The sequence below is a fragment of the Haemaphysalis longicornis genome, unplaced genomic scaffold, assembly GCF_048455015.1.
Source record: "Haemaphysalis longicornis isolate Haplotype H1 unplaced genomic scaffold, Haemaphysalis longicornis Haplotype H1 scaffold_4, whole genome shotgun sequence".
NCBI classification, from domain to species: domain Eukaryota; kingdom Metazoa; phylum Arthropoda; class Arachnida; order Ixodida; family Ixodidae; genus Haemaphysalis; species Haemaphysalis longicornis.
Window position 1 is genome coordinate 176229523 of NW_027526361.1, and position 26891 is coordinate 176256413.

Genomic DNA, 26891 nt, shown 5'->3' on the forward strand with positions numbered 1-26891 from the left:
TCCGTGCCTTGTCGTCCGTGCACACAGTGTTATAAACCGAATATGTGTATGTCAGCCCACCTAAAAGGTTACAGAACGCGAAAAAAAACCCCCAACCATAACTATCAACGCTAATTTGCGGAAAAAAGGTTAGCGATAGAGAGAGAGAAAGAAAGAGAGAGAAACACAGCAACATGTAAATTGAAACATCTGGGAACAAATAGTTCCCAAAATGTTGGAGAGAGAGGGAGATTCGCAAAAGGTTAGAGAAAGAGAGAGAGAGAGGGCGAGAGAGAGGTTCAGCAGTTTCGCGTGGCTCCTGGAGAGCCATGCTACGCATGCGCGAGGAGCATTGGATTGAATTGGATTGGATTGAATGGATTTGGATTTTATTTGAATTGGGTTGAAATGGATTGGATTGGATTGAATTGTATCGGATTGGATTGGATTGGAATTGTATATACTGTACACACGCGCTGTCACTCAATTACATGCGCGATTGGGCAATGGCACGGGCGCTGTACGGTAAGAACGATCCCTAGTGCTTAGCCCACTCGTCATGATCCACTTCGTGGAGATTCGTGAATTTTTTTACTACACCCGATAAAACAAAACAATGCGTAAAAACGGTATCGAAGAAAGGCGAGGTATACTGCGCTTCCCCAAGAGATGGTGAGCGAGCTGTGCGAACGCGGAAAAACTGAATTTATCTGAAAAAATGCCTACAGCATTCATCATGACACAACTGAGAATTCAAGGCCAACTGCAACGAATTTTTTGGCTGCTTAGATGCACATTTTCTCGTAGTATTACCTTAAAAAGTGCTACCTGTAAAATTTCAAGGCTCAAATATGCGTCGTTGCATCGTAAACGAAGATCAAAAATGCTATTTTCAAACCGAAACTGCAAAAAGAGAGCGGCCATTACGGCCCGCCGGAAGTGACGTTACACTCTGGAATCGAGTGGGCGCAGCCGGTGGATTCTCCTGCGGCTTCCTACAGAAGACGGTGCGCATGCCATGTGTTTCGCGTCGTCCGTTTTTTAGAACACTTAAAACTTGCACAAAAAGGGGTTTGTAATTTCGTGCAACCAGTATTGTTTCGCTGTGAGCTGCTGAGGCGCGCGTATAATCGTCCGGTAAAACGAAAACACAGGCGTCGCGAGGCGTCGTCGCGAAGCTGGGAGAGAGGAAATCCAGAATTTTGTTATTTTTGTTTACATGGGCAGTTTTGTTCCTGTTAGGAGGGTGCCCGCGCAAAATTTTTAGATAATGATGCCATGCAGCGCCGAAAGCAATGCAGTTTCTTCGCTGGCATTGTGAAACAGTGACCTTTCCCGAGACTCAATGCTGCCAGGTTTCAGAAACAGAGGTAGTCACGATTAAATACTTCAGAGTGATTCGCTCAATAGTCCCCACGCCGCTGTAATTGAGCGCCAGATCGCCCTCTCGTGGTATGGATTGGCACTCACAACTTGCCCAAGTATATACGCCTCGAGCGTGGCCTGTAGGGGCGCCACTGAAATCCCCCTAGCGGCCCGTTTCGAAAGCAGGCGCGGGAGTCTCCGCCCCGCTTCCCACTTTCGCCGCTGCTTTTGCGGGATGTTCACGGTTGAGATTTAGCGTTTGCGGCCGTTGTAAATCCACGTTTTTTGTGGAGCAGTCACTCTGTTCGCATATGGGGTGTGTTTACGAGAGTAAATGTTTCTAACGCATTCTTAGTGTCGTATATTCGGTTTGTATAAGCGCCAGGTGTGTGTCACAGGCCAGCTTCGCGGAACCGGCGTATGCATAGACCTGATTGTAGTTAAACTACCCTGAATTTACTAGCAGGGTCTTCGTAACCACCGGTTCCTCACATGTTCATGCTACGGGTATACACTACGATGTAAATCAGTTTTGTGCGCTTACATATACAGCGGAACACTCATACCTGAGAGCACGCCAGTTACTTTTGCCAATAATATACCTCAGATATTTATCACCACCATTTACAAGGCAGTGTGTGTCAATTTCGGAAATATTCAACGTAAGTACGACGGATAATGCAAAATTCTACTCGGGGATCAGCACACGACAAAGAGTCGTCGTGAGGTGAGCGCCCGCAAACATTCATCCGCTACATATATCCTCTGCGAGCAGCGAGCAGACGGAGTTAGAATATAATCGGCGTCCGCGACTAAAGGCTTCTTCGAAATATGGTCACATGGCACAGGAAGCCTGCAGAATAAAGGAGAAACTGAAATCAGAGGGCCTTATCACATACCACACCCTTCCAACGACACCTTTCATCGCTTGCAACTGCCTACCCTGTATACTTCCAAAAATGCGTCCGCCGAACGATCAGCTGGTCGTTGATGTCGAAAAACAAAACGACAGTGAACGCGAGATTTGTGTGTGTGATTACTAAAACGTTCATTGCTTGATTACGCTCCGCATTTGTACACAGCGTCCCCCTGCCCTACCCCCCCCCCCCCCACGTCTCGCGAAATAGCAGTGCGATTCGCGTATAGTTGGTCTGGTGAGTTCTACCTGGCTTAAGATTCGACAAACGTCTTTAGCATGTCAGAAGCTGCATTGCATTTTTTTTTTCATTTCCGTTAGAGCTATTATGTTTCTTCCGCACTTGCACAGCATGTATTTTTCGTGTTTTCATTAACTTGCCTTGGTTCTTGCTATATGGCGTGTGGGCACATATTTAATGACGTACAGGCTTGGTATACTTAACATTTTCGCATGGTTTATATTTTTATAAAAGGCGTAAGTTATTGTCCGGGATTGGCTAATCACATCCCCGAAACATATTATTCTGCGACGTATATATGCGAAACGAAGCCACATTCGTTGTCCAATGAAGCCAACCTCTCACTGTGCCAGTATCAGGTTTAAACGAGACGAAAGTAGAATTCATTTGTGCCTGACGTATTTGGAGGTGACAGGAGTGACATGCTGCTACCATCGCTGACGCCCGGAAGAGCGGCGACGATGCGCGCATAACTGCGCCCCCGGGTAGCTCTGGCAGGCTATCGCGTGCTGTACGAAGACGCAGCTGCTTTTTAAGTGACCTAAACGTACTCTTTGCTTGTAGACGTCACCATAACAAATTTTTTTTAGGGCGCGGAAAGGCGAAAACAAGCGAAACGGAACCAAAACACTGCATGAGCGCCTATTAGCCCCGCAGCGCACATCCCGTCAACGACGCGGAGAAGCGGCGGCAGGCGGCGCAGCGATCGCAAAGCTCGAGGCGTATACTCAACCACATCTGCTATCATTTCGTCGCCCAGTCTGAAAGCGGTTCTTCGAGTATGTCTATTTACTGTTACTTTCGCCGTGTACATATCTATCTTTAATCATAATACAAGATTTCTGAGTACTGTTCTTCAGGCAATCTTTGAAGGTCTCCTCGCGTATTACTGATGAAAACGACGTTCTTCGCAAACGTTAGGTAGCTCAAGCATTCTCCAGCAGTTAGTCGTTTTCCTGCTTTCTCCCAATAAAGGTTACTCTTGTCCAATGCCATTCCTGAAAGGGAACTTCGCCCTCTTCTTAAGACTCTTTATCGTGCCTCTGCATCTTCAATCCCTGCGTGGGGTCGATGTATTTTTTTGTAACCCATCAAAGTTTATTGTACATTGTAGATTTCCCTTAAAACGTTCACAGCATGAATGCGATTGTTAAGCACCTTTCCTGAACCCTGCTTGTTCCTTCGGATGCTCGAAAGCTAGGGGGTTTTATCTAGTCGTCGTCGTCCTCATCATCATCATCGGCAGCAGCAGCAGCAGCCTACTCAGGTCCACTGGAGGACGAAGGCCTCTCCCATTGACCTCCAACCGCTCCTGTCCTGCGCCATTTGAGTCCACAATGTACCGTGGAATTTTTTTATTTCATCCCTCCATCGTGTTATCGGCCTTGCCCTTTTTCAAGACCCGTATCTTGCAATCCACTCTGCTAACCTACTTGTCTACCGGTGGTCGGTTCGTCTCACTACATGGCCAGCCCAAGCCCATTTCTTGTTCTTTACTTGAACTATGATATCATCTACTCTATTTTGTTCTCTGATCCAAGTACTTCGTTTACTACCCCTAAGTTTGATTCCTAACATTATTCGTTCCATGGCCCGTTGAGCCAACCTAAGTTTTCTTTCTAGTTGTTTAGTAAGGCGCCCTGTTTCAGACCCACACGTCATAACCGGCAGTATGCACTGGTTGTAAGTTCAGTGACAGAGGTAGCTTGCTTTCCATTATTTGGGACTGCTTGCCGAGTGCTGCCCAACCCATACCTGTTCTGCGCCATATCTTTCTCGTGCTTGGGGTCAGCACTCTAACCATATGCCCGAGGTAGTTATATTCTGCTACTTCTCCTAGCGTTTCGCTTCTTAAGCTGAATGCGCTCTTGGCATGCTTATTCGTCATTGCTTACGATTTGTTGATATTTCGAGAAACTTCCTTTTAGGTCGGATGCGTTTGGACAGAGCTGTGCGAATTTTCACATTTTAGTCAGGAAATATGCCGTGTAAGTCCTACTACTTTCGCACTCCTCTTTCTTAAAGTTCTATAGCACGTTTTTACCAAATTTGAACCTCGTAGGACGCATAGTTTTACTGTTATAAACATTTTCTATTTCTTTGGCGCCGGGGCGGCGGCGCGCGCGCTCAGTCACATGCCAGCAAAACAAACAGCTAACTTCCGCGACAGGGTGACCATTTGAAGGCCATACTCGCGTTCCTTCTGCTGTAAACAAATATCATCGGAAAAAGCCTTCATACAACAGAGAATAGACTAATAAGTCGGATTTCCGCAAGCTTTTCAGCATCACCCTTCTGGTGAATTATAGTTATGCTGTCATTTTGCAGGCCAGTAATGCCTGTAGTGTATGTGTGTGCGTGCGTGTGTATGTGTGAGTGTGTGTGTGCGTGCGTGTGTATGTGTGAGTTTGTGTGTGCGCGTGTGTGTGCGCGTGTGTGTGGGCGTGCGTGTGGGCGTGCGTGTGGGCGTGCGTGTGTGCGGGTGCGCGTGTGAAAAGAACCAAACAACAATTCACTACATCTAATTGGAGGTGCGAGATTTCGGGGCCTACCTTCTCTCTGCCGTCTTACGCGTCATTTCGACCGCAGGCACGGGCTACCAGCTGCGCATAACGCGCCATCCGGACACGGCCTTCCAGCTGTACGACATCATGCAGATCATTAAGGCGACGGTGCCCGAGGCCGAGGTGAGGCGTCACACGCAGAACGAAGTGACCATCTTCTTGAATGTCCTCGACTGCACCGGATTTGAGAAAATGTTCACCGAGCTCGAGGCGCAAGGTCCTGGGCTGGGCGTCGACAAGATCGGCGTCTCGGTCTCCACCATTCAGGACGTGTTCCTAAAGTAAGCGTTGCTAATTTAAACTGCACCTACCGGTAGTTGTAGCGCTAATTGTGGTAATAGAAGAGCAGCTTAAGCTTTTAGGTCCGCTGTCACGCGTTATCAGAAAACTGAGCCCAGCCGAGCGAACTTGAGCGTACGCTTCGTGACGAGCGTTCGGCGTTTTCCTGGATTGCGCATTGGCTTGTACCGCGTGAGGAGCTCGCAAAAACAATCCCAAGAGAAAACACCGAGAGAGCGGTTGCCCCGTGAGGAACGTCCGGCATCGGCAAGCTCTACCTTCGAGAGCACTCTGCCCAGCGTTCGTGGCGTGACCTCTCGCGTGCTGTTCTGCTCGCCAGCTCATGCGCGCTCGTGCCTGAAGTAGGGAGTATAGACGCCGAGTTCACGCTACAGACGCCGAGTTCACGAATCCGGTAGCAGTGCCTTCTAGCGCGTGCTAGCATGATTCAATCTGGGTGATGGGAAAGCGTTGAGAGAAATGTATCCGGGTCAGCCAGTCATGAAGAACTTTAGCGGCAAGTTCGGATATTTGGCGCTTGTGTGAGAGAGAGAATAAAACTTTATTTAGATGCCAATCCTTGTGAAGTGCAACAGGGAGGTCTCCAACGAAGGGAGAGCGTCCGCCAGCGCTGCTGTTTCGCCAGCGTTGCACCACTAGTGCAAGCTGTGTCAGTGTTTTGTGATTTGTGATTTCATTGCTCATAGTCGGAGTGAGAATTCTTTTTCTCCCATCCATAGTATGCCTAGCGACGAGTGGTCCGGATTGATTACTCGCCACAAAGCTCTCGCTCGTAAGTTAGAGACAGATGGATAGTATTTATTCCTGCCAAGTTGACCAGGGTTGATACACAGCATGGTACTATTGCGGTAGTAATTTGACGGACGTGATATGAGAAAATTCAGCGTGCACTTGCTCCCGGTCAGTCCCTCTTCAATGAATGCGTCTTCCTTCGACTGTACCAGCACCAGCACACAGTACGGATAACGTGCTACCATAAAAATCGACGTCAGCGGTGAGAAATCAATATCGAGAACCGGTACTACAAAATTATTGAAAGACCAAAAGGTGCACTTAGCGAACGCTCATGTAAATGTCTTGAGGCAGAATTTATATTTTCGAAAAAAAAAAATGTGCCACCGAAACAAATGGCGAACACGTGCACCTATCACTGGAAGCGCTTCCTCCTCGTTACTTATTCACTGGCCACAAAACTACGCCTGGCGAGGGTAAAAAATTCTCGCAGCAAGACGGACAGGACAACGTTACCTCTTTTATCTTGCAAAAAAATTCGGGCACCTTCGCAATTGTGATGCGAAGACTGAGGAAACAGTGGATGAAGCTGGTGGTCGCGACCGGGTGGCCGAACGGTACGCTTTATTCTCCACGAGCCCCGCTTCCACCTAGTTTTCTTCACCAGTTCAGTCTCGGTACATAGCCTTATTAGGCCGATTGTCCGCAGGGAGGCCGCACTTCCAGCTTTGGGTCTGCGAGAGTTTCGCGGCCGTTACACTCGAGAGCCCAAGATCCACACCAACAGTTTGCTGGGGGGCGTCTTCGCAGTGTGGCCGAGTGTAGAGGCGTGAAACATTGTGAAGAAAAACCTCAGAGCAAGGTCACCGGCAAATCCACTGCCAAACCAAGAAGGATGGCTGCCGACTGGACGCGAGGGAAGAAGGGCGAAGCTCGTTCGGACAGAATAGACATGGCGCCCTAGAAATCTTGTCCATTCTCTGTGCAAACTCAGTTTAATCGCAGCCCACAATTCACCCTCCTAAATCCGAACTACAGTAGTCCGCAGCCAGAGACCACTACAACTGAGCCAAAGTCCAAAGCTAATGGCCGCCCTACTACGCCAAAAGAAATGCTGTGCTCCCCGAACGCGATGATAGCGCAATCGGGTAGACGCCGGTTTCGTATCGCGGGGGAGCCAGGTTCAATTCCGACCACCACGGGGAGGGATTTATCTTGAGGCTCGCACTCCCCACACCTGCCCGTCAGCTCCTTGCTTCCTCGCCACTTCCCCTAGCATTTTCCCGCTTTCCACCTTACCGAGCGGAGTTTTCTGCTAACCCTCCGCACGGACAGAGCTCAAGCTTAAGCAGCTTCGCTATTAAAAGGGCTCAAAAATTACACAAGTCATCTAAGCTTTTGTGGTGGAAGATGTGGGCGTCGAGGACTTGACGTGGCTTCCCTCCTAAAAGCGACGGGAGGCTCGCGACGTCTGCGTACGTGTCCGGTGCGTGGCCGTGAACTGTGAAATCATAGTGTGCACTAGCGAAGTTTTTTTTTTTTTTTTTAGGAAATACAGCGTAAACGTAACCTGTTTCAAGAAAACCAATATCAGCGGCGCGTTTACACGTATTTAGCGCATGTTCAAAAACAATTGTTGGAGATTGGCCATCAATTGTGACAGGCGATATTTCCTGCAACTGTGCAATATCACACAAATGTTTTTTATCAGTCGCATTTTACGTGTGGTCGAGTGTACATGGGAGAATAGGAGAGCTGCGCAATGCTGAATTTAAACTTGATGCACATAATGAAAATGTAATCCGTCCTTCAGTGACACAATGAAGATGTATAAATGCGGTAACAACTAGACCAGTAGTCGGAGCATTCGACGTGGAAAGCTGGTGAGACAAGGGCATAGGGCAACCGTCTTCATGTATGCCGGACAAAGAAGTCACATTGATTCTGAGTGGGGACTGTGTAAGGACAGCCAAGACATTACAGTTCTTACTCGATGTTCGGGTATATTATGACTAAACGGTTGTATTATGTGCATGTATATGTTCCTTTTCGTAATCAAACTTCAATCGGTAGCACCTCCATCGTCCTTTTTGCCTGTGTCCCCGTTGTTTTGTGGCTTTTCTGCAATGTATTTCCATGAGGTCGATAACCGGACGGCCTACCTTCTGGTCAAATAGCATTACACACTGTTGCAAATTCTGCTTGTTTGTCTGTCAGCCCGCGTTTTGTCCGGAACACTCGCTCTTTTTTTCACACCCCTTTGTAGACTTCGCTGCCTTGGCAGGGCTTCGTGGCTAGCAACTCAGTAGCACGTCAGACGAAACTTGGGCGTCAAATCGATGCCCTTTTGCTACAATACAAGGAAATAAAGCTTGCGACGCAGGACCCTCACCTTTCACAGATATTGCCCTGAATTCTTTTTTTTGTCAGCCTTTTCCCTCTTCGATAGCAGCCCCATCTCGCAAACAATTCAAAGTTACTTGCACTTACCCGCGGGAAGAATAGAACCTATGTAACACGACAACCAACGTGCAGCCTTTCGACGTCTCAGTGGTTCAGAAACTAAAACGTTTCGGCATGTTTGGTTCATTATGATCGCGGTAAATTCAAGCGCTGACAGTAGGAAGGACAAGGCAGAGGCGGTACAATCGCCACTAGATGGTTCAAGATGGATGCCAACATGCAGGATTTCGCGCTATCAGGACAAAAACCTTGCTAAGGCACTGTCCTGCAGTGAACAGAGCATAATGGGCATTGTTTTGTTTTGGTATACCACTTAATATCGGAACGGCTCTTTCTCTTTTCAGAATTAATCGCGAAGAAACAGTCATGCTGACCCGCACTGTCGCTCCCGCGCACCGTAAGTATAGCCATAAAAAAAGTAAAGCCATTCCACTCAATGTGAGGCTGACCGAAGTGCAGAGCAGTGATTCGCCATAATGGGTGGTGGCGACGTTATCCGCTCATTGCTACCACCCAATGCAATTCAAATTTTCCGCCTTCAGTCTGCCTGCGCGCCCCTGCCTGAAACTGCGCCAGCGGGAGTTATGTTCTTTTAGATGCGAAGCATCTGATGCTCAGGGCTGTGTCCCTCCCTCCCTCCCTCGTTGTCGTTGTTCTCCGTCCACACTCTACTGCGCATGCGCGTCTCTTCAGCCCCGTCAGCGTTTGGGCTGACGTCAGCGCACTCCACTATAAAAAGAAGGCAGTGGCTATTTTGCAGGCTGCCGGAAGATTAGCCTGGGCGAAGAGTTGCCGGCAGTTCCTTCCCATTGGCTGGCCCAGACCACGTGATTCTTCTGCCGGCATATTTTTGCGGATGCTATTTCGCCGGCAGCCGGCAGATTAGCCTGGGAGAAAAGTATCCGGCAGTTCCCCGGCGTGATTCTTCTGCCGGCATATTTTTGCGGATGCTATTTCGCCGGCAGCCGGCAGATTAGCCTGGGAGAAAAGTATCCGGCAGTTCCCCGGCAATGCTGCCCCTGGGCTGCAATGCTGCCGCTGCCGGAGATGTCAACTTTAACATTGGGGACAGGTTTTCGAGCTTGGCAGAGCTTGAGGAGAGGGTTGATTGGTACTTAAAAACGAGTCGGCAAGATTGCGGCGGGCAGTTCGAACTTTGTCACTTGGATTACAGACAGTGAATGTTCCTTGGTGTTTCCTTTGTCGAATTGCAAGCAAAGTCACAGAATAAAGGAATGATGAGTCAAAAAAATTAAGAGTCGCGGCAGGCTGTGTCAAAGTTCAACATGCCCGCCGCAATCTGGCCGACTCAACAGAATTGAAAAAAACCACCTTAAAAACAGAGAAAAAGTAACAATCCACCCTTAAATTCCAAGAATAAACAAAAAAAGTCCTCTAAAGAACGTTCAAGTGCGAAAATGCTGAAAAACCATTTAACGCCCGGCATTTCCACAAAAATGCATATTTTGTCAACAAAAAACACCTGTAATCGTAATAATAGCGTGAATGGAGATAATTAGCCGAACATAATAAAAAACGAAAAATAAGAAAAATTGAAAAAGTAAGAATTTAACAGGTATGATCTGACAAAATCAAAAATATGCAGCTTATACATCTCCCCCACAAACTCGAACTCGAGATAAGCGGCCAAGCGCATAAGAATGCTACGTATTAGTGGACAATTCTTATAACTTCTGTAGAATTTTTTATTGGGCTTTATTTACTTCCGAAAGGTAATTTTTCAAGTTTGTAGAATACGTGGTTTTTGATACTTCGAATATTTTTTAGTAGCACGACCACCGACTGAAACACTGGCTAAAGTACTCTGTCTGCGTCAAAGGAGACTTGAGCATGACGGTACATGTAATAAAAACGGCCATAAAAAACTAGGCGCAAATGTGTGCGTTCCCGAAACTGCAAGCAGTGAAAAGGATATCGTGCAACTCCTCGAAGGCATCGAAAAATGGGACGGGGGCCTGAAGTTCTGCTTAGTCGCAAAAATTTCCGAGACTCTTTGTTTACTGCTGGATCAGCGGTCCACGTCCAAAGAAGAAGGCATCACCGACTGCATTCGTTTTCTGAAACAACAGGTCACTTTGTACTTGACAAGAAAACAGTGCAGACGCTACTCGGCCTTCCGTTCGCGATATCGCCCCATGCGTACGCTTACGCAGCCATGGAAGCATCACCTTTGCACATGCTATGACAATCAGGTGAGTGTGTACTCGTCATACGGTATGAGCTCTCAACAAGAACATCGCAGTGAAAGATTCTTTTGTTACATGGCGAGGAGAACTTCTGACCTAAAAGACGACCAGCGCTTTGTGACCGGAAAGGTAGACACACAACACATAAAACCCTTCTTTGATCATAAGGGGGTAATATTACCGGTGTTGCGCTCAATCAAAATGAACGTGCAAACGGTGCGCTCGTTTTCATGGTGCACAGCCTCACGTGCAAATTCAAACAAGTTGCGCACATCGGTCCAGTGCACAGGCTAGACGCGGAGTTCCTGCACAAGACGCTCAAAGACGTTATTTGCGGGCTGAAAGATATTGTGTCGTGAGTGGCAACTCTGTGAACACAAAAGCGATGTCCCTCTTCGAATCCCCTCCGTCTAACAGAATTGTGTACCAACACCCGTCAGGCCCTGCAAGGCCGCTGTTCTTTGTTATTGACCCGGCACACATACTCAAATGAATACGAAATAACTGTATCAGCCAGAAGAATGACCAAGTTTGCTTCTACTTGCCTGAGATTCAAACGGACCGGGCACAGCCAAAGCGCATGAAAACAGCTTCATTTGAGACAATCAGAGACCTTCCCAGCACAGAGTGTGACCAGCTGTTGAAACAAGGGTACGGCCTGTCAAGAAAAGCCTTATACCCTTCGAATATTCAAAGCCAGAACGTGAAGCTTGCCCTCCGAATATTCAACGATTTCTTGCCTGAGGCGTTGCGTGCTCTTGGAACGAAGCACAACCTCTCTTCTTTGTACGCCACATACTTTAATTGAAATCGTCCTCGAGTGGTGCAAAACTGTAAATTGTAAAAACTCAGTGGAATGGAAAGAGGCTGCGAGATCAGTTCCAACAACCCGTGTTTTCCTTTGACGACGATTCGAAAATCGGCTTCTTGCGCATGCTGCTGACACGGCTGGACAAATGGAAAAGCAAATGCCTCGAGAAGAGTACTTTGAAGAAGTAGACCAACGATTCCCTCGAGCACCCACCTGCGCGCTTGTGGAGCTCGCTAGGTACAGCTTCGAAGAGCTTCGGATGCCCTGTGCTCTTTTTTGGAAAGGTTCAGACTGACTGCTGAGAAGACCACTTCGAAAAGTATAGAAAACTGGCAGGTGCGCAGTGCCACGTTTCCATCAGCCAGATTTGTGAAGTGGAAAACAAGCTGTGCCTGCAGAACACTTTGCCAACGGTTTCCACTCCTCAGCACTGGGAATGTGTCCGGAAGCAAACCCAGGCATTACTCCCTATCTGCAACGTACTTGTAAGCACTGAGACGGCGTCGAAGATGCAGGACGTCCTTACGACCCTGGTCTACGTTGCAGGATATGCAGTAAATTGGTTTCTAAGGAAGTTGAACTGAGAAAAATGTAGGGGCGTGTTTAGTACTCGTAAGACTATCACAGTGTCTGCCACTCATGAACACTACGATCTCGTGAAGCAGTTAGACAAAGGAGGTGTTGTGTACCCATCGATTTTTTCACTAAAAGCTGTTGCTCACAGCTACGTTGTCTCGTTGAACAGCTCGCTACGCAGTCAGAAGTCCTTCCAATGCCCAAATAGCGCCAGGTCATCACAAAGCTGACACTGCAACGGCTAGCCCACGAATAACAATCTGACTTCGACGCCGGTAACCATGGTCATGCGAGCGAAGCAGTGCTAAAACACATTGTGCGGTGCAGCGCGAACGTTTTGCTGAAGAACTTCTGTGACAAACTGAACGGCAAACTTGTCGACGCTGCCGATTAGTAAAGAAAAGAAGCCACAACCCTTCAGAACAAATAGGTGTATTGCACCCAATCTAGCGCAGACACGAAACGAGACTGGATTGTGTTTATAAGTGTCTTGCTCCTATAATTTTCTTTGCGTCAAATTTATTTTAAACACACTTATGCTCGTTCTTCCAAGAAAATAAAATTCCGCGTGGTGCATCTGCGCAGCACCCGCTCTTGAACAGCGCTCCGAAGTTTTACCAAGCCACCCTATCCTGTGACGTCCCAAAAAAAGAGCTGAGGCCTTCTCCCTTTCCAGTCGGTGTTGGCTTGTCGCACTGTAAGGGAGAGAGTAAGCAGGAGGGGAAGGGTATCTTCAACTCTGGATGCCACGTGGTGTCAGTTTTTTATGCTTGAGGCAATGTCCCGCAATCCTGGCGCTCGTGTCTTCAGAGGGGGCCTCGCTCACTTCCGGCTCGATGAGGTATGGATGGCCGGTGTAGACGGGCGCACCAGCCACCGAGCATTTAAAAGCATTTCTCACTCGCCGGTGACAAATAAGTCCAAGCAAGCCCTTCGGGCATAGAAACGTTACCCGTGCCGGTCAAGACTTGTAGACGTAATAGCGACCGAAGCGAGCACAAGAGTGCGTAGTGCGAACCGTTGAAGCTCTAGACCGCATCGGAGCAACTGCCACTAAATAGAGAATAGTAAATTGTAGGGAGAAATTTAAGCTTTGTTGATTGATCCACAGCAAATAACACATCGTTGCTCGTTGAACAAAAGCCGAGAGAGCGACGAAACAAAATTTTATTCAGCCTTTAGTGTCCGTTTAAAAAAAGCAACCTGGCGGAGCTTTTGGACATGATGTTCAAGTCAGCGCAAAATAGACAAGTGGCCTTGTATTTGTTGTGCTTTTATCAACATCATGAAAATACACCAACTGGACCAACTTACCATTCCCCGGAAGTTTCTCCAATTTTTTTCCGCGTGCAGGTGATTGCGGCGTTTATTGAACGGGAAACTAAAAAAAATTACACCATCTTCCCCTAGGGGAACCCTGAGTAGTATTCAAAGCAGCCGTGGGGTCGATTCAAGTGCCCATTAGTTTTCAGTTCGTCGTTTCCGTTAGGTTGAGGTACATAGCTACCGTTATATTTACAGTTTGGTTTCCATGGTAACTACCACACTTTTCACTTACCGGAACTACGAAATGGGAATTGCGTTGAGCCCATGGCTGTTTCGCATACTACTCAGGGTTCCCCTACGGGAAGATGGTGTAATTTTATTAGATGCGACGGGGCTATGTCCCTCCCTTGTTGTTGCGCCGTCCACACCCCCACTGCGCATGCTCGGCTTGCTGAACGCCCAGTGGTGTCTTACCGTTTAATGGCTCCTGGAGCGACAGTATTACCGGTGTCTTCCTTGGCCGGCCCGAGATGAGCCGAGCATGCGCAGTGGGGGTGTGGACGGCGCCACAACAAGGGAGGGACATAGCCCCGACCATGAGATGCTGGAGCGACAGTGTTGCCGGTGTCTTCCTGGGCCGGCACGAGACGAGCACGCTTCCCCTTAAAGGGCTCCTGGAGCGGCAGTGTTGCCGGTGTCTTCCTGGGCCGGCGGATGGACGGACGACGGACGACGGAGCCGAGAGCAAGAGATGCTTTGCAGCTAAAAAGTGGACGCTTTCCCACCCTGCGAAAGTGGGTGTCTAGCGAAGCTGTTGTAAACCACTACACATGCTTATGGGGAAGAGTATGAAATGTTCCTTGTCGTCTCGGCGGGCTCTTCGCTTGCGCTCGGCTTCTCTGACGGCAATTGCTGCGTCCTGCCTTGACTGACGCATGCTTCCGCCCTCGAATGACGCCAACCCCGTTTTCAAGAGCAGCTGCAAACCTAATCTTTACCAGGAACACAAGGGGGAGTGGGTTTCGATTGCTCACAGGCGCTTTATCAGCCATAATTTGATTTCGAAGCTTGTATTGTGTTTTTTTACAGAAATATTGAGCTCTATGCTGCACGCCTGATATAGCCTGGCGCATAAGCTGGGCGTGCTGAGCGAAAACTGCTGGGACCTGCCTGAGTTTTTAAGAGCGAATGCTCTTTATATTTGTCGACGACAGGAAATTTTACGACCAACGAGAGGCTTCGCTGTAATGATGTGGCTCTGACTGCGCTGCGCTTCATTGCAGACGACCACGTCAAGAGGGCGGGGAACCTGACGGCGGCCAAGGAAGGAGGCACGTGTCTGGGCAGCCTGACGGGCTTGCTGATCAAGCGGCTGCTCTGCTTCATCCGCTCGTTGGTCCCTTTCGCCACGGGCTGGGTGCTGCCCGTCTGCGTCTTCTGGGCGCTGTTCGCCCTCGAGCACCGCCTTGCGCCTCCGCGCAAACGACGCATCACGCATCTATCCGTGCCGCTCTACCTGCGGGCCGCATACCCGGGCGCTGCCGCCTTCGCGCACTGGGACGGCGACGAGAACCGCGCCCTGGCCGAGGCCACGTTCCTCCCGCAGCTCCGCTCCTCGTTGTCGTCGTCGTCCAGTGTGGACTTCTTCGAAGACCCCGCCGCGGAGTTGCTGGCCATGGGCGCCGAGGACTTCATCGCCTACGCGCAGGACTACGCGCTGGGAATCTCGCTCACCGAACGGTACGTGCGTGGACAGTGGAGTCACGCCTGCCTCGCAGAATAGGAAGCCAAGTGGTGCTCGCTTTTCAGATCGCTTTTGGAATGGCGGTGGTTCACGAAGATAAACATACAGTTTGTGTTCGGCCGCTACAAAAAACGTAGGAGACTGTAGAAAATCGCTACAGTTGTTTGAAATTCGGCTTTAAGCTCAAATGCTTCACAAAGCCCCTGCACGCCTGAAAGGACAATCACTATAATGTTGATAGCTTTAATTTGAGACGAACTCGGGGCGCACGGTCATCGTTGTTCTTGATCCCCATCACCCGTCGCGGCTAAGAGACGGATCCACGACTCCACGCTGCTTCTCAATGCAAAGCCAGAACTGCTGGAGTTGTGCGCTTGCTGGGTGCGGGCACGATTTGGGATCCGTTACCGGCCATCCGTAGTGTGCATCGTGCTATTTTGTGAAGCGCGAGCATCGAGCTCTGTGGTATTCTCTGGATCGCGTCGGCCGGTGGCTACTCGCGCACCAGCTCTTCCGCACCGAGACCCGAGCAAGGAGCAGAACCTGCTTTGGTGAGACAGGCTAACGTATTCATCGGCTGCGGCTGTCTTGCAAGTCGTATAGCAGCTGCCTCTGTTGCATACATTATAAGCCACTGTACTAGTGTGAATACTGGTCGTGGAACAGCTACATACTTCAGCCGTGTTGAATATTCCGCTAGGTCAGCTCTTTTATAATTCTCTATTGCGCAACAAAGATCGGCTGCTCAACGAAGTTGTGAGGCCACCTAAGCGCTGGTACTCAATGCAAAAGCATACATGTGCAATTCAGCTTCTCAGACGTCATGCTTTCGCCCTGTGTTCTGGAAGGCATTCGTCATCTCACTGGTTAAGGGGATTTCTTCGCGACCCGGTTCCGCTTCACTCTTTCAGATGGCTTTGTCATGTTTCAATCGCTTTGCGCCTAAGCTCGTTCCTGCCATGGTGTATTACCAGAGTTGACGACGATGGTGGATTTCGCTGCCGGTCCGTTCGCCTGCTCTGAAGAGTTTTTTCGCGCCCGTACTTCTTCGATGGTGTACTGGCGTGAGCGGCCACCTTTAGCTACTGCCGCTAAGCGCGTGCTATGCAGAGGCTAGCGCTGTCCAACGCTTCAAAGATACGTATCCGAGGAATCGCTTTGCTGGTACAGATGCCGGCGTCTACGCAAGCGCCAGCTTTTTATTACTGCAAAGCAGTATATGTCTAACCTCCCCAGTTTTCGTTCCGGTGTCATCGGGTTACTCGACGCCGCTCCGGGGCTCCCCCTAACTACCGTGGTGGACACCTCTTTCACAACTAATTTCCCCTCGCCTCCACCGATGCCCCTTTGGCAAGTTGCGCCGTCGGCAGCTAACGGTGGTATGCTGTTATCATATGATTGCGAAAAATAAACAGAAGTACGGATTGGCGTAAAAAATACACTGACGATTACTACACTCCCTGATATGAAATGTGTGCCCAGCGCGAGCTGCAGTCCTCTCGATCACGGCGCATTTGTGCTGCGTCTCAGGACGTGTTGGCGTTATCATCGAACGTACGGCGGCGTGCGCTACTCTGCTGCTGCCTCGCAGTGCGCCGCTGCCGCCGCCCAGCATGTTGCAAATCGTTTTAAGTGCGAATGCACTTTATAAGCGACCCCAAACCATCCACCGCCGGCGGCGGCGGCGGCGGCGGCGTCGGCGGCGTCCGCAGTGCTCCTCTACATTTAAAAAAGAAACAGCATCCTGCGCCAGGTTTCGATCCGAGGACTTTGCGGCCGCAGCGCGACGCGCTACCGACTAAGCCACGGAAGCCAGGCTGATATCAGTGTGAGTAACGCGCCTTATATCTTTAACGCATTCAAACTACGTCGTCAGCGGCGTGCGTTGGCGACTCAGCGGCGTTATAGCGGCTTGATAACTGCGTGGTGTACACGTGATACTACAAACCCGATGGAAGAGATGGAAGAGAAGGCGGCGAGGCGGTGGGCTGCGGGGGCCGAGCGCAAGCGCCGCAAGCGGGCCGACAACCGTGCATTCGCACTTTCACATTCTCCCCCTCGGGGAAATGCGGGGGAATTTTTTTCAACCTCCCGCGCAAATGTGACGTGGTTCGTATTAGCCCCGCACAAGGGAGCAGCGAGCATGTTGTTGCACATACTTTTTGAACCTCCCGCGCAAACGTCACGTACAGTCGGTAAAACGCTTGTCTATAACAGCGATTTCAACTTCAACCAGCTACATCCGAAAACTGCCGAAACATACTCGTTCCAAGCATGTCGGAGGCAAAAGCGAAGGGCTAATACTTCAGAATTCCGCAGTAGTTTTATTCCAATCCCGCTCCGGCGGGGCAGGATAGGGCTGAGAGTACGAAAGCTGTGTTATAGACAAGCCTTTTACCGGCTGTACGTGGTTTTGATTAGCGGAGAAGGGAACAGCGTCTGGGGAAAGTGTCAAAGGAAGGGCGCCCCTTGGTGGCGACACATGAAACATGTGTAAGGGAAAGGCAGTGAGCGGTGACGCCCTAGCCGCACGTGTCGTACTCCACCCTTCGCTAGGCGCTCCTCTCCGTTTCCTTTCTTTCGTCGCTGCTGCGTTCGCTCACTCGGTTACGCGGGCATAAACAGACGCCGCTCCCGCGAAGCCCAGGTAACGGCTGCCAAAGGGTGGCCCCCTAAAACGACCGAAACCCGCCGTCACCGTTTGCACTCAAATTCACTTCGCCAAGTAGCTGCAAACCCATCCCGGTAGAAGAAAAACTTCCCCAGTTGGAACGCCGGCTTGAGCCCATATTTCTTTTTCAGCTTGGAAGGCCTTCCGAGCGACATTTTCACCTGTGTGTTTCACGCATGCGCCATCACCGGTTGCCGGTTTATGCGCGTACACGGTTTGCGGGTAGAAAAAGGGGGCGTGCATGTACAGCTAGGCTTCATGCCGCTACTGATGAAATGCCGGTTGTGCTGGTATTTAGATGTCGAAATTACATGGCTCAGTGCGGTTAGTCGGCTGACCTCAATCGAGTGGTTCCGGTGTAGGTTGATATGTCACGCAGACATCTTACACACACAGTAAGATGCATACGAGGGGGAAGGAAAACAGACAGCCACATATTTGTACGCGAGAATAGAGCTCAAGCGTTTCCAGGTTTTAAATCGTTATGGGACGGATACATGCCATACGTTATTACGACAGTTGCGGCAAGTCTGACCCCGGCCTTACACTAAGATGCTTACGAGGCGGGAGGGGCACAAGCAGTTTCATGTTTATCTGCAAGAACAAAGCTTGGATCCGTCAGAGGTTCATTCAGCTAATTGACTAGGAAATATGCGCCATTGCAAATTACGGTAAACGTGTTTTGTTTCGTGCACTCCGTGGACTGCGTCCAGCTTTGCAGGTCGTCCTTTCTCAGAGTGTAAGGGCACTAATTTTTGCTTAATGTGCCATTTAATGTTTTCGTTCAAATCAAGGTTTCTCTGCTTGACAATAAATTGTTTCGCGCCGGTACACCGGCTCGCAATTAACAAATCATGTCCTGAGGATCCTGGCACAGAGCTGTTGAGACAGGTTCAAACGTGGTCAAGTCATTGGATGTAGTCACATCATTTCATTAGACATTTTCAGCCATGTTGAATCTAATCAGTTTTTCGTTAGTAATCAGCAGGGCTTCAGTAAAGGTTTCTCGTGTGACACCCAGCTATTTAAATTCACTACTGATCTGCACCACAACATGGACAACAGCTTACAAACTTATTGTGTCTTTCTGGACTTCTCGAAAGCATTCGACCGTGTGGCCTATTGTAGTCTCATAACAAAATCATCAGCCCTCCGTCTAGATTCACTAACATTATCATGGCTTCGCAACTTTATTACATTCCATCAGCAGTTCACTGTAGTCAACAATTTTTCCTCCGCTCTTTCGGACGTGACTTCTGGTGTACCGCAAAGCAGCGTTTTAGGCCCTTTACTCTTTCTTATTTACATCAACGACGTGGGTACCAATTTAACATCATGCGTTCGGCTCTTTGCTGATGATTGCATTATATACCGTAACAGAATTAATTCTTACGATCACCTAGCCTTTAAAAATGATCTTAATCTGATTTCAAGCTGGTGTAACACCTGTCTTATGACACTAAATTTAAATAAATGCAATGTAATGACTTTTACCCGTAAGCGTAATAACTCTGATTTTCCGTATACCATAAACAATAACTTGCTAACGCGGGCGTCGTCGTACAAATATCTTGGCATCATTCTCACTCCCAATTTGTATTGTTCGGACCACATCTCTAGCATATGCGCAAACGCTTCTCGATCACTTGGTTATCTGCGACGCAACTTACGCAATTCCCCGTCTAGCGTTCGTAAACTTGCTTTTCTAACATTCGTCCTTCCACAGCTAGAATTTGCTTCTTCTATGTGGTCTCCCCATCAGAATTATTTAATTGACATGCTTGAGTCGATTCAGAATCGAGCTGCTCGTTTCATATCATCTAATTACGACCGACACGCTAGCATCACCCAGATTAAACATGAATGCTCCCTTCAACCGCTATATACACGTCGCTCCTTGGCACTTTTATGCCTATTTCATAAATATATTTCCTCCTCGAGATCGTGCTAGTTTAATCTTCGACACCCATTTGCCACGTCACGTAGACTGTACAACCGGTTCAGCATCTCACGCCTTTATGGTACCACGCATGCCTTTTATTCATCTGCCCTCCAGAAGTTCTATACGCCTTTGGAATGATCTCCCCGACGTTATCACATCTGTTTCATTCTACGAAACCTTTCGACTCAATGTATCTGATCATTACGCACCGTAATTTTTTCACTGAACTTCAATTTTGGTGTACTTTTTTATTTCATATGTTTCTGGCTTCTGGCAATATTAGTTATCTCCGAAGTGCTCATGTTGGCTGTGTCTTTTATGCATTCATCTATTTTTGATTGTATCCTTCCCCACTTGCAGTAGCTATAATACGATTTTTGTTAACTTGAGTTCACGTTCTTGACTTGTGTTTTTTCTTCTTCGAACACTGTATTTTCTGCGTCTTGACACCTTACTTGCGTTTATTTTTCGTTAGTTCCCCTTTACAAATTATGTGCTCCCCCTTACGCTATGCCCTTACATGGGCCTGTAAGGTATCCTGAATAAATAAATAAATAGTCTAATGCTTTTAACTTTGTTGCTTCTTTCAGGATACTCGAGCATGCTGGCGTAAATATAAGCAAAACATTGTAAGTATACTTCACTTGCTCACCTTAGGCGGACAGTGTGTCCATGCACCGATCGTGGTGGCTGGTTGACTATAGGCAGACCGTTTGTGACCTCCTCGAAACGATTGCGTGAAAACGAAGTCTACTGAGTGAATAGCAGCAATGCTTTTTACTGAGGCTATTCGCTGGAGCCCGCGTTGTGTTTCCGCCCGCTGTGCTGCTTATCCGACACCCCGGCCCTGGCCTTCACAGACCTGTGAGACCGCAGAAAATAGTGCCGGCTCTTGCATAGGTGGGAATCGACGTAAGGCAAAGCTTCCACCGTGGCATAACTGGGCTGAAAAGAACGTGCTTGTGGTATTTTTAGCTGAGCTTCGTGGTCGAGTATAGAAGGCGGCGAACATTGGCGAGTTCGTCGCACTTGGAACGATTTAGTACCACTGTAGAACACTTGGCCATCGCACCGCCAGTTATTGCCGCGGGCAGTGCTAAGTTGGAAGGACGAAAGCTAAGTAGATAACGCCGTAAACGTCTTCCATGAGGGCCGGTGACCACGGGCTGGCCGATTTTGCCAGGTCGACGGTAACTTCTCCGGCAAAAACCAGCGTTTCGTCTTGTCTTGGCGGCTACCGTCATCAGGAGTCGCCATCCCAGGTGCTCACTGAACGAAGCGCAGGCGAGGAAGTCCTTAATTTGAGTTTGTGATGCTACGGCCGGACTGATGTAAAGGGCGGCCGAAACACTGTCCCAGTCCCTACAGCTGTCTCGCGCATCACAAGTGTAGCCCACGTCATCAGAGAGGGTACACTCGATCTCTCTGTTGGCTGGCAGACTTCGTAGCGACGGATTTGAGGTCGCCGGCGCTCTGTTGTGGTGTTCTAACAAACCCCCGCGGCCCATGGCACTGCTGGCTAGACTCGGTTCAAGAATGAGCGCGCACCTCCTCTAGACCGGCGGTGCCCGTGGGAGCCGTACCTAAGCAGCAATAGCAGCGCCTGAAAACTAGGGAGAAGAAGCAAACAATAATTCGTTTTGACAATAGACGGCAGCCTAAACAAGCAAATTATTGCCGGTAGCAATCATGAACCACAAAGTGCCGAGTTTTGGAACTTGTCGACCTACACTCGCACAGCGGTTGGTGTTCTCGTAATGAACTAACGACTGCAGTGCCACATAGAGGGTGTCCCAGCTATCATGTACTAAGATTTAAAAAAGAGTAACGGCGTAACTCAAAGAAAAACTAGTGCATAATGTCTGCATTACTATGGAGAAGCGGGCAGCATTTTTTCGTTACTAAGACTTAAGTAATTAACTGTAATTAATTATCTAACTCGAGAAGTACTGTCCTAACCACTAAAGTGTCAATGAGGCACTTGTAGGTACCCACTAGAGACATCTAACTGCGGTATTTTCAGCGACGAACTAATTGCGTACACATTTAATATGACTGATAAAGAAAACCCGCGAAATATGCAAAATAACAGGCGACGGCTCCTCCGCCCGCATCGTAAAGCATTGCCCTCAAGCAGGCTGCCTCTGAGTTAGCCAGAATGAAATAAACAAAAGAGAGAAGAAATCGCGACCGAGGAGAAATCGCCGCCTTATCTGCACACGTGCCCGGCGGATCTTGCTGTTGCTGCTCCATTCATGCATGCCATTATCGAGGTGATGCGCTCTCTTCGGGCGGATCACAGGCAAAGCAGTTGCTTTCAATCAGCTTACTTGGGGACGCTGTTTTACAAAACGCGCGGAAGCACCGTCATGCGGTATTTTTCATATTTTGCGGGTTTTGTTTATCAGTCACAATAAATGAGCACGCAATTAGTTCGTCGCTAAAAATACCGCAGTCAGATGCCCCTCGTGGGTACCTACAAGCGCCTCATTGACACTTCAGTGATAGGGCAGTAATTCTCAAGTTTGATAATTAATTACAATTATTAGATAAGTTTCATGAATGAAAAAAATTGCTGTCCGTTTCTCCATAGTACTGCAAACATTATGCACTAGGTTTTCTTCGAGTAACGCCATTGCTGTTTTTTTTTAATCTTGGTGCATGATAGCTGGGACACCCTGTATACTCTCGCAGTTTTACGCACGCATTCGCAGCGCCTAGTTCAATATTGAAGGCACTCGGCGGCCCAACCCGCAGGGTCGAGGTGTGGCACAATCCCTACGCCAAGCTGAGCCGCGAGATCGGTCTGGCCATTGCCTCCACATCCGCGCTCCGCCTGGTGAGCGAGGTGAGGAACAGCTCCATCATGACGCGCGTCGTTCTCGCGGACCTGGTCGGCTTGTCGAGCGTCGAGCAGCGCGGTGACTCGGACGAACAGCTCAGCGAGTACATCAAGTGAGCACTCTCTTCAAACCACCTCTCTTGATCTCGCTAACGGCGGTAACACCCGGGGTCGTCGAGCAACGTCGTACTAAAAGGAACAACAGCGGAAGCCCACTTGTACGGCCCTCATTTCTAACCATGTTATTCTGCGAAAGCGTAGCGAGGGTCTCGGACCTGGCAGCCTTGATGCCGAAAGGTAGCATAAGAGGGTTTCCCGCCAGTTGACTTCTCATGACCGGCTGTGGACGTTGTTGTCACGCCCCGGCTCCCCTTCTCCCCGTGTTGTCAGATTAGCGCTGGCTGTCAGATAAAGTTGGGGTAAATATAAATACCCCGTAAAGTTACGGAGAGCACAGTCGCCCTGATAGCCGAATTGGTAAGCATCCGAGATCAGATCAAAAGGCGAGGGTTTGGTCCCCACTCTCGAAACGTGGGTTTCTTGCTTTCTTACTTAAATTTAAAGAAATGATAACTTCACTAACCGTAGTAAAACACGCCTAACCATTCCACTATGCCTTGCTTGGCATTGCAGACTACCAGCCTTTCTTTATATGTATATATATATATATATATATATATATATTTACCTTTTTTTTACTACAAAAATTCTTCATCTGTTTCTATGATCTACCGCATTCGCCCCTTTGCTTTCCGAGGTTTTGTGGACTGCCAACTCTTATTATGTCTTAATTCACCGAGCCCCTAATTTCCCAATTCTGATTCGCTACATGCATAGCTAGGGCCTCTGTTCTGGCAGTCTTGGTGCCAAAGGTAGCTTAAGAGGGTTCAACGCTGGTCGACCACTCTCGACATGTCGTAGACACTCGAGTCACGGTCCGGTGGATAAAAAGGTCCCCTTCACCCCGAGTAGTGCGAGTGGCGCTGGCTACCATCCCCAAGTGCAGGAAACAAAAAATACCTTAACATGAATACCCAAGAAAGTGCTGGGGAAACAGAGCCGCCGGTAGCGTAGTGGTCATCGCACCAGACCGGTATTCTGGAGGTCGTGAGTTCGGGTCCCAACCTGCGGGCATTTTTTCATCACTTTCTTTGTGGCTCAAAAAATTCTTCATCTGTTTCTATGACCTACCACATTCCCCCTTTGCTTTCCTCCCAGAGACGATTTCGAAAACACGTTAAACGGATTAGAACTCTTCTTTCAAGATTTTTCTACAGAGCACGTAGTACTACTGGGTGACTTCAGTGCGAAACATAGAGTATGGGGAGGAGATATAACCGATACAAGGGGTGACGATTTACTTCAACTTTCCCTTAGTCACGACCTTTCTGTTATAAATAGTCCTAACTCACCTCCGACATTAGAAAACAGTATAGGTAGGAGTTGGATCGACGTAACCATTTTAGGGCGAGCGTTATTACCAGAAGTTATTCACTGGGAAGTGCTCGAAGATTACAACAGCAGCGACCACAAATTTATTAGTTTACTTTTATACGATATCGTTAGCAAACCCAAGTACCGTCTCACCCTGAAAGGTGAGAAACATGTCCTAGAAGATTTAAAAAAGGACACTTGGTTCGAAACCGCTAGAAACGAGATTAAAACAACAGAAGAAATCGAAAATACTGTAAACACATTGTATGATAAAATAGAAAAATTAGTAAGTAAACATAGCAAAAAAGTTAAACCATCCCACACACAACCAAAACCATGGTGGACAGTTGAACTAGAAAGCGAGAGAAAGGGAGTAAGAGCACTAAGAAGGAGGTATCAAAAATCGCGAGGTGAAATCAGGGAACAATTTAAGCGCGAGTACTATAATGAACTCACCGCTTACAATTATAACTTAGCCACAGCAGAAAGAAAAAGTTGGGAACAACTTTGTTCACAAGTTCATAAAAATCCATTCACATTACCGTATAAATTAGCCAGAGGAACAGTAAACCAACCAATCATCATTTCAAGTTTGAAAAAAGAAAGTGGAGGTAAAACAAAATCTACCGAAGAAACAGTTGAACATATATTAAGAGAGTTATACGATGTCGACAAGGTTTGTGATGAAGAAGAAATTCTTGTTATTGAAAGCGATAGCGATGAAGCTGTTATTACTGAAAAGGGGGACGCAGAAGGGAGTCGGCATGACTCCTGCAGAACTCATAACCGCATGTAGTGATAAAATCAAAACAGCAAGCAAAAGCTCAGAAACCTATCCGATGAGACTGAACGACGAGGTGACACGAGTGACTCTGAGAGCGCCGCGCAGCCGCGCTATGATGGAGTCGCGTTTCCTTTATCATGGCCTACGTGTGCTAATGACCTCAGTGTTGTCATCATGAAAGCTCGCGTATGTTCTATGTTGCCAGCTTTTCTGAAAATGGTCTATACCGCAACATGTCACACTTTGATTAAACCTGACCTGGCCCGTGTGGTCGCTCTTTTGATTAAATCTAACGTCACTGGCATTAATTACAACTTCGGGGTTCAATCGTACCCGGTTGCGCAGTCAGGTGATGCTCCAACGCGCAGCGGGCTACACCGTGCGCGCCGCAGCGTTTGACGCGTCGGCCATTTTTGTCCCAAGGCTAGCGATCCTACTGTCAAGCAACGCAATACCTAAGCGTGTACGCTCCGCAAATCAGACTAAAAGTTCATTCGCGAACACCTATCACAAGCGCGCACACCGCGTTCAACCCTCCGGGATGAAATGACGCGCACCACGAAGCGTTCGATTTTCTCCGCCGTTCGAGCCTCGCTACCTCCCGTAATCTGCCTTGAGATCTCAGGCATTGCTATCGCGATAATTTTCGTGTTGAATACCACAGCCGATAAAATGACTGAACTGAAACTTGCCGAGCGAAGAAGCAAAAAATGAACTCAGAAACTCGCACTGCGCAGTTCAGGCGGCCGCCATCTTGCATTGTCGTGGCGACGCCCGATCAGGAGGGCTGTTTCAGCGCGCGCCGACCGGAAAGACATTCACACTTCAGAATCTATTTCTGGCTTCGTCTGTGCGTTTTTGTTCTCTGCCGTTCATGCGTTTGTGAATGTTTTCTTGTAGTCTTGAGAACGCGAACAACGTGAATCATACATTATTCACAAGTTCAATACCGTAAAGGCTGGAATTAATGTTAGCCCGGGCATTATGTCGTCTATGCATGCTCTTGAAAATATGGCTGCGGAATAATCCTCTATATAAATTGTAAGTATCTGTGTTTTAAATGCAGAGCATTTGTATAACTCACGATGTCACCCGTGCGTCGGCGTCCGCAGCAGCCAGCCTCCCGCTACACTATAAAAAGAAATAACAGGTACCGGCGCCTGCTTTCGATCCCACGACCCTGCTGGTGGAACGCAAGGTACATAGTGCTCTACCCACTGCGCCACAAAAGCGACACAGAATGAAAGGCTATGAACGCGCCTTATATCCTTGACTCATTCAAACTACGTCAAGAAGCTGCTGATACAACGCATTCACTACCTGTGGGCGGAACGCGAGGTACATGGTGCTCTTCCCACTGCGCCACAAAACCGACACAGAATCAAAGGCTACGAACGCGCCTTATATCCTTGGCTCATTCAAACTACGTCGTCAGCGGCGTGCGTTGGCGACTCAGCGGCGTGCTAGCGGCGTGATAGCTGCGTGGTGTACACGTGATAGCACCAACCCCCAAATACTAAACGTTAACGCAATACTCCCTATGCGACGCATTTACTCGGGTACCCCTCGCGGGGAGATGGGCCCATTTTTTTAAACAACTAATCAAGCTATTCTTATTTTATTTATTCCCTTTCTGGTGTTTCCGCACAGGCGGCATATACCACAAACAACATCCAGGCGCACGCTGTCGTTTACTCCAACAAAGGACCCGCGCGACTCCCAGATGCGGTAGTTCCCCCGGTTCATGGTCAGGGACGACCCCTTGGGCTGCCCGGACAAGGCGGAAGAATAGGCTTAAGAATGATGAATACAGCCCGCCCGTCCTGCCGGTCGGCGGAATTGTGCATGTTTTGGGCCACAGTGCGGAGATCGTACCTACACTTTTAACGAGCCTTCCTATTTATTTGTAGGGCTGGCGTCACAGGACCATTGGAATTCTATGCCCCCCAGTGATTGTGTGAGAGCCTCCCTGTTATTGCTTTGCGCTTTCCTTTCTTGAGCATAGCGGCGTCCTTCTGAAGCGGCCGGTCCCTGTCACTCTTTCTACAAGCTGA

General features: G+C 48.6%; 1 protein-coding gene across 1 annotated transcript in view; it reads left to right on the forward strand.

Moving 5' to 3' along the window:
* Positions 1 to 26891, forward strand: part of LOC144180113 (phospholipid-transporting ATPase ABCA3-like) — a 188416-nt gene that overhangs the window by 77697 nt on the left and 83828 nt on the right. Inside the window, exons 13-17 of the mRNA XM_077708509.1 lie at positions 5091 to 5346; positions 8905 to 8957; positions 14704 to 15160; positions 20368 to 20406; positions 22535 to 22732. Of these exons, the coding sequence (XP_077564635.1) occupies positions 5091 to 5346; positions 8905 to 8957; positions 14704 to 15160; positions 20368 to 20406; positions 22535 to 22732 (1003 nt within the window). The remainder of the gene's footprint in view (positions 1 to 5090; positions 5347 to 8904; positions 8958 to 14703; positions 15161 to 20367; positions 20407 to 22534; positions 22733 to 26891) is intronic.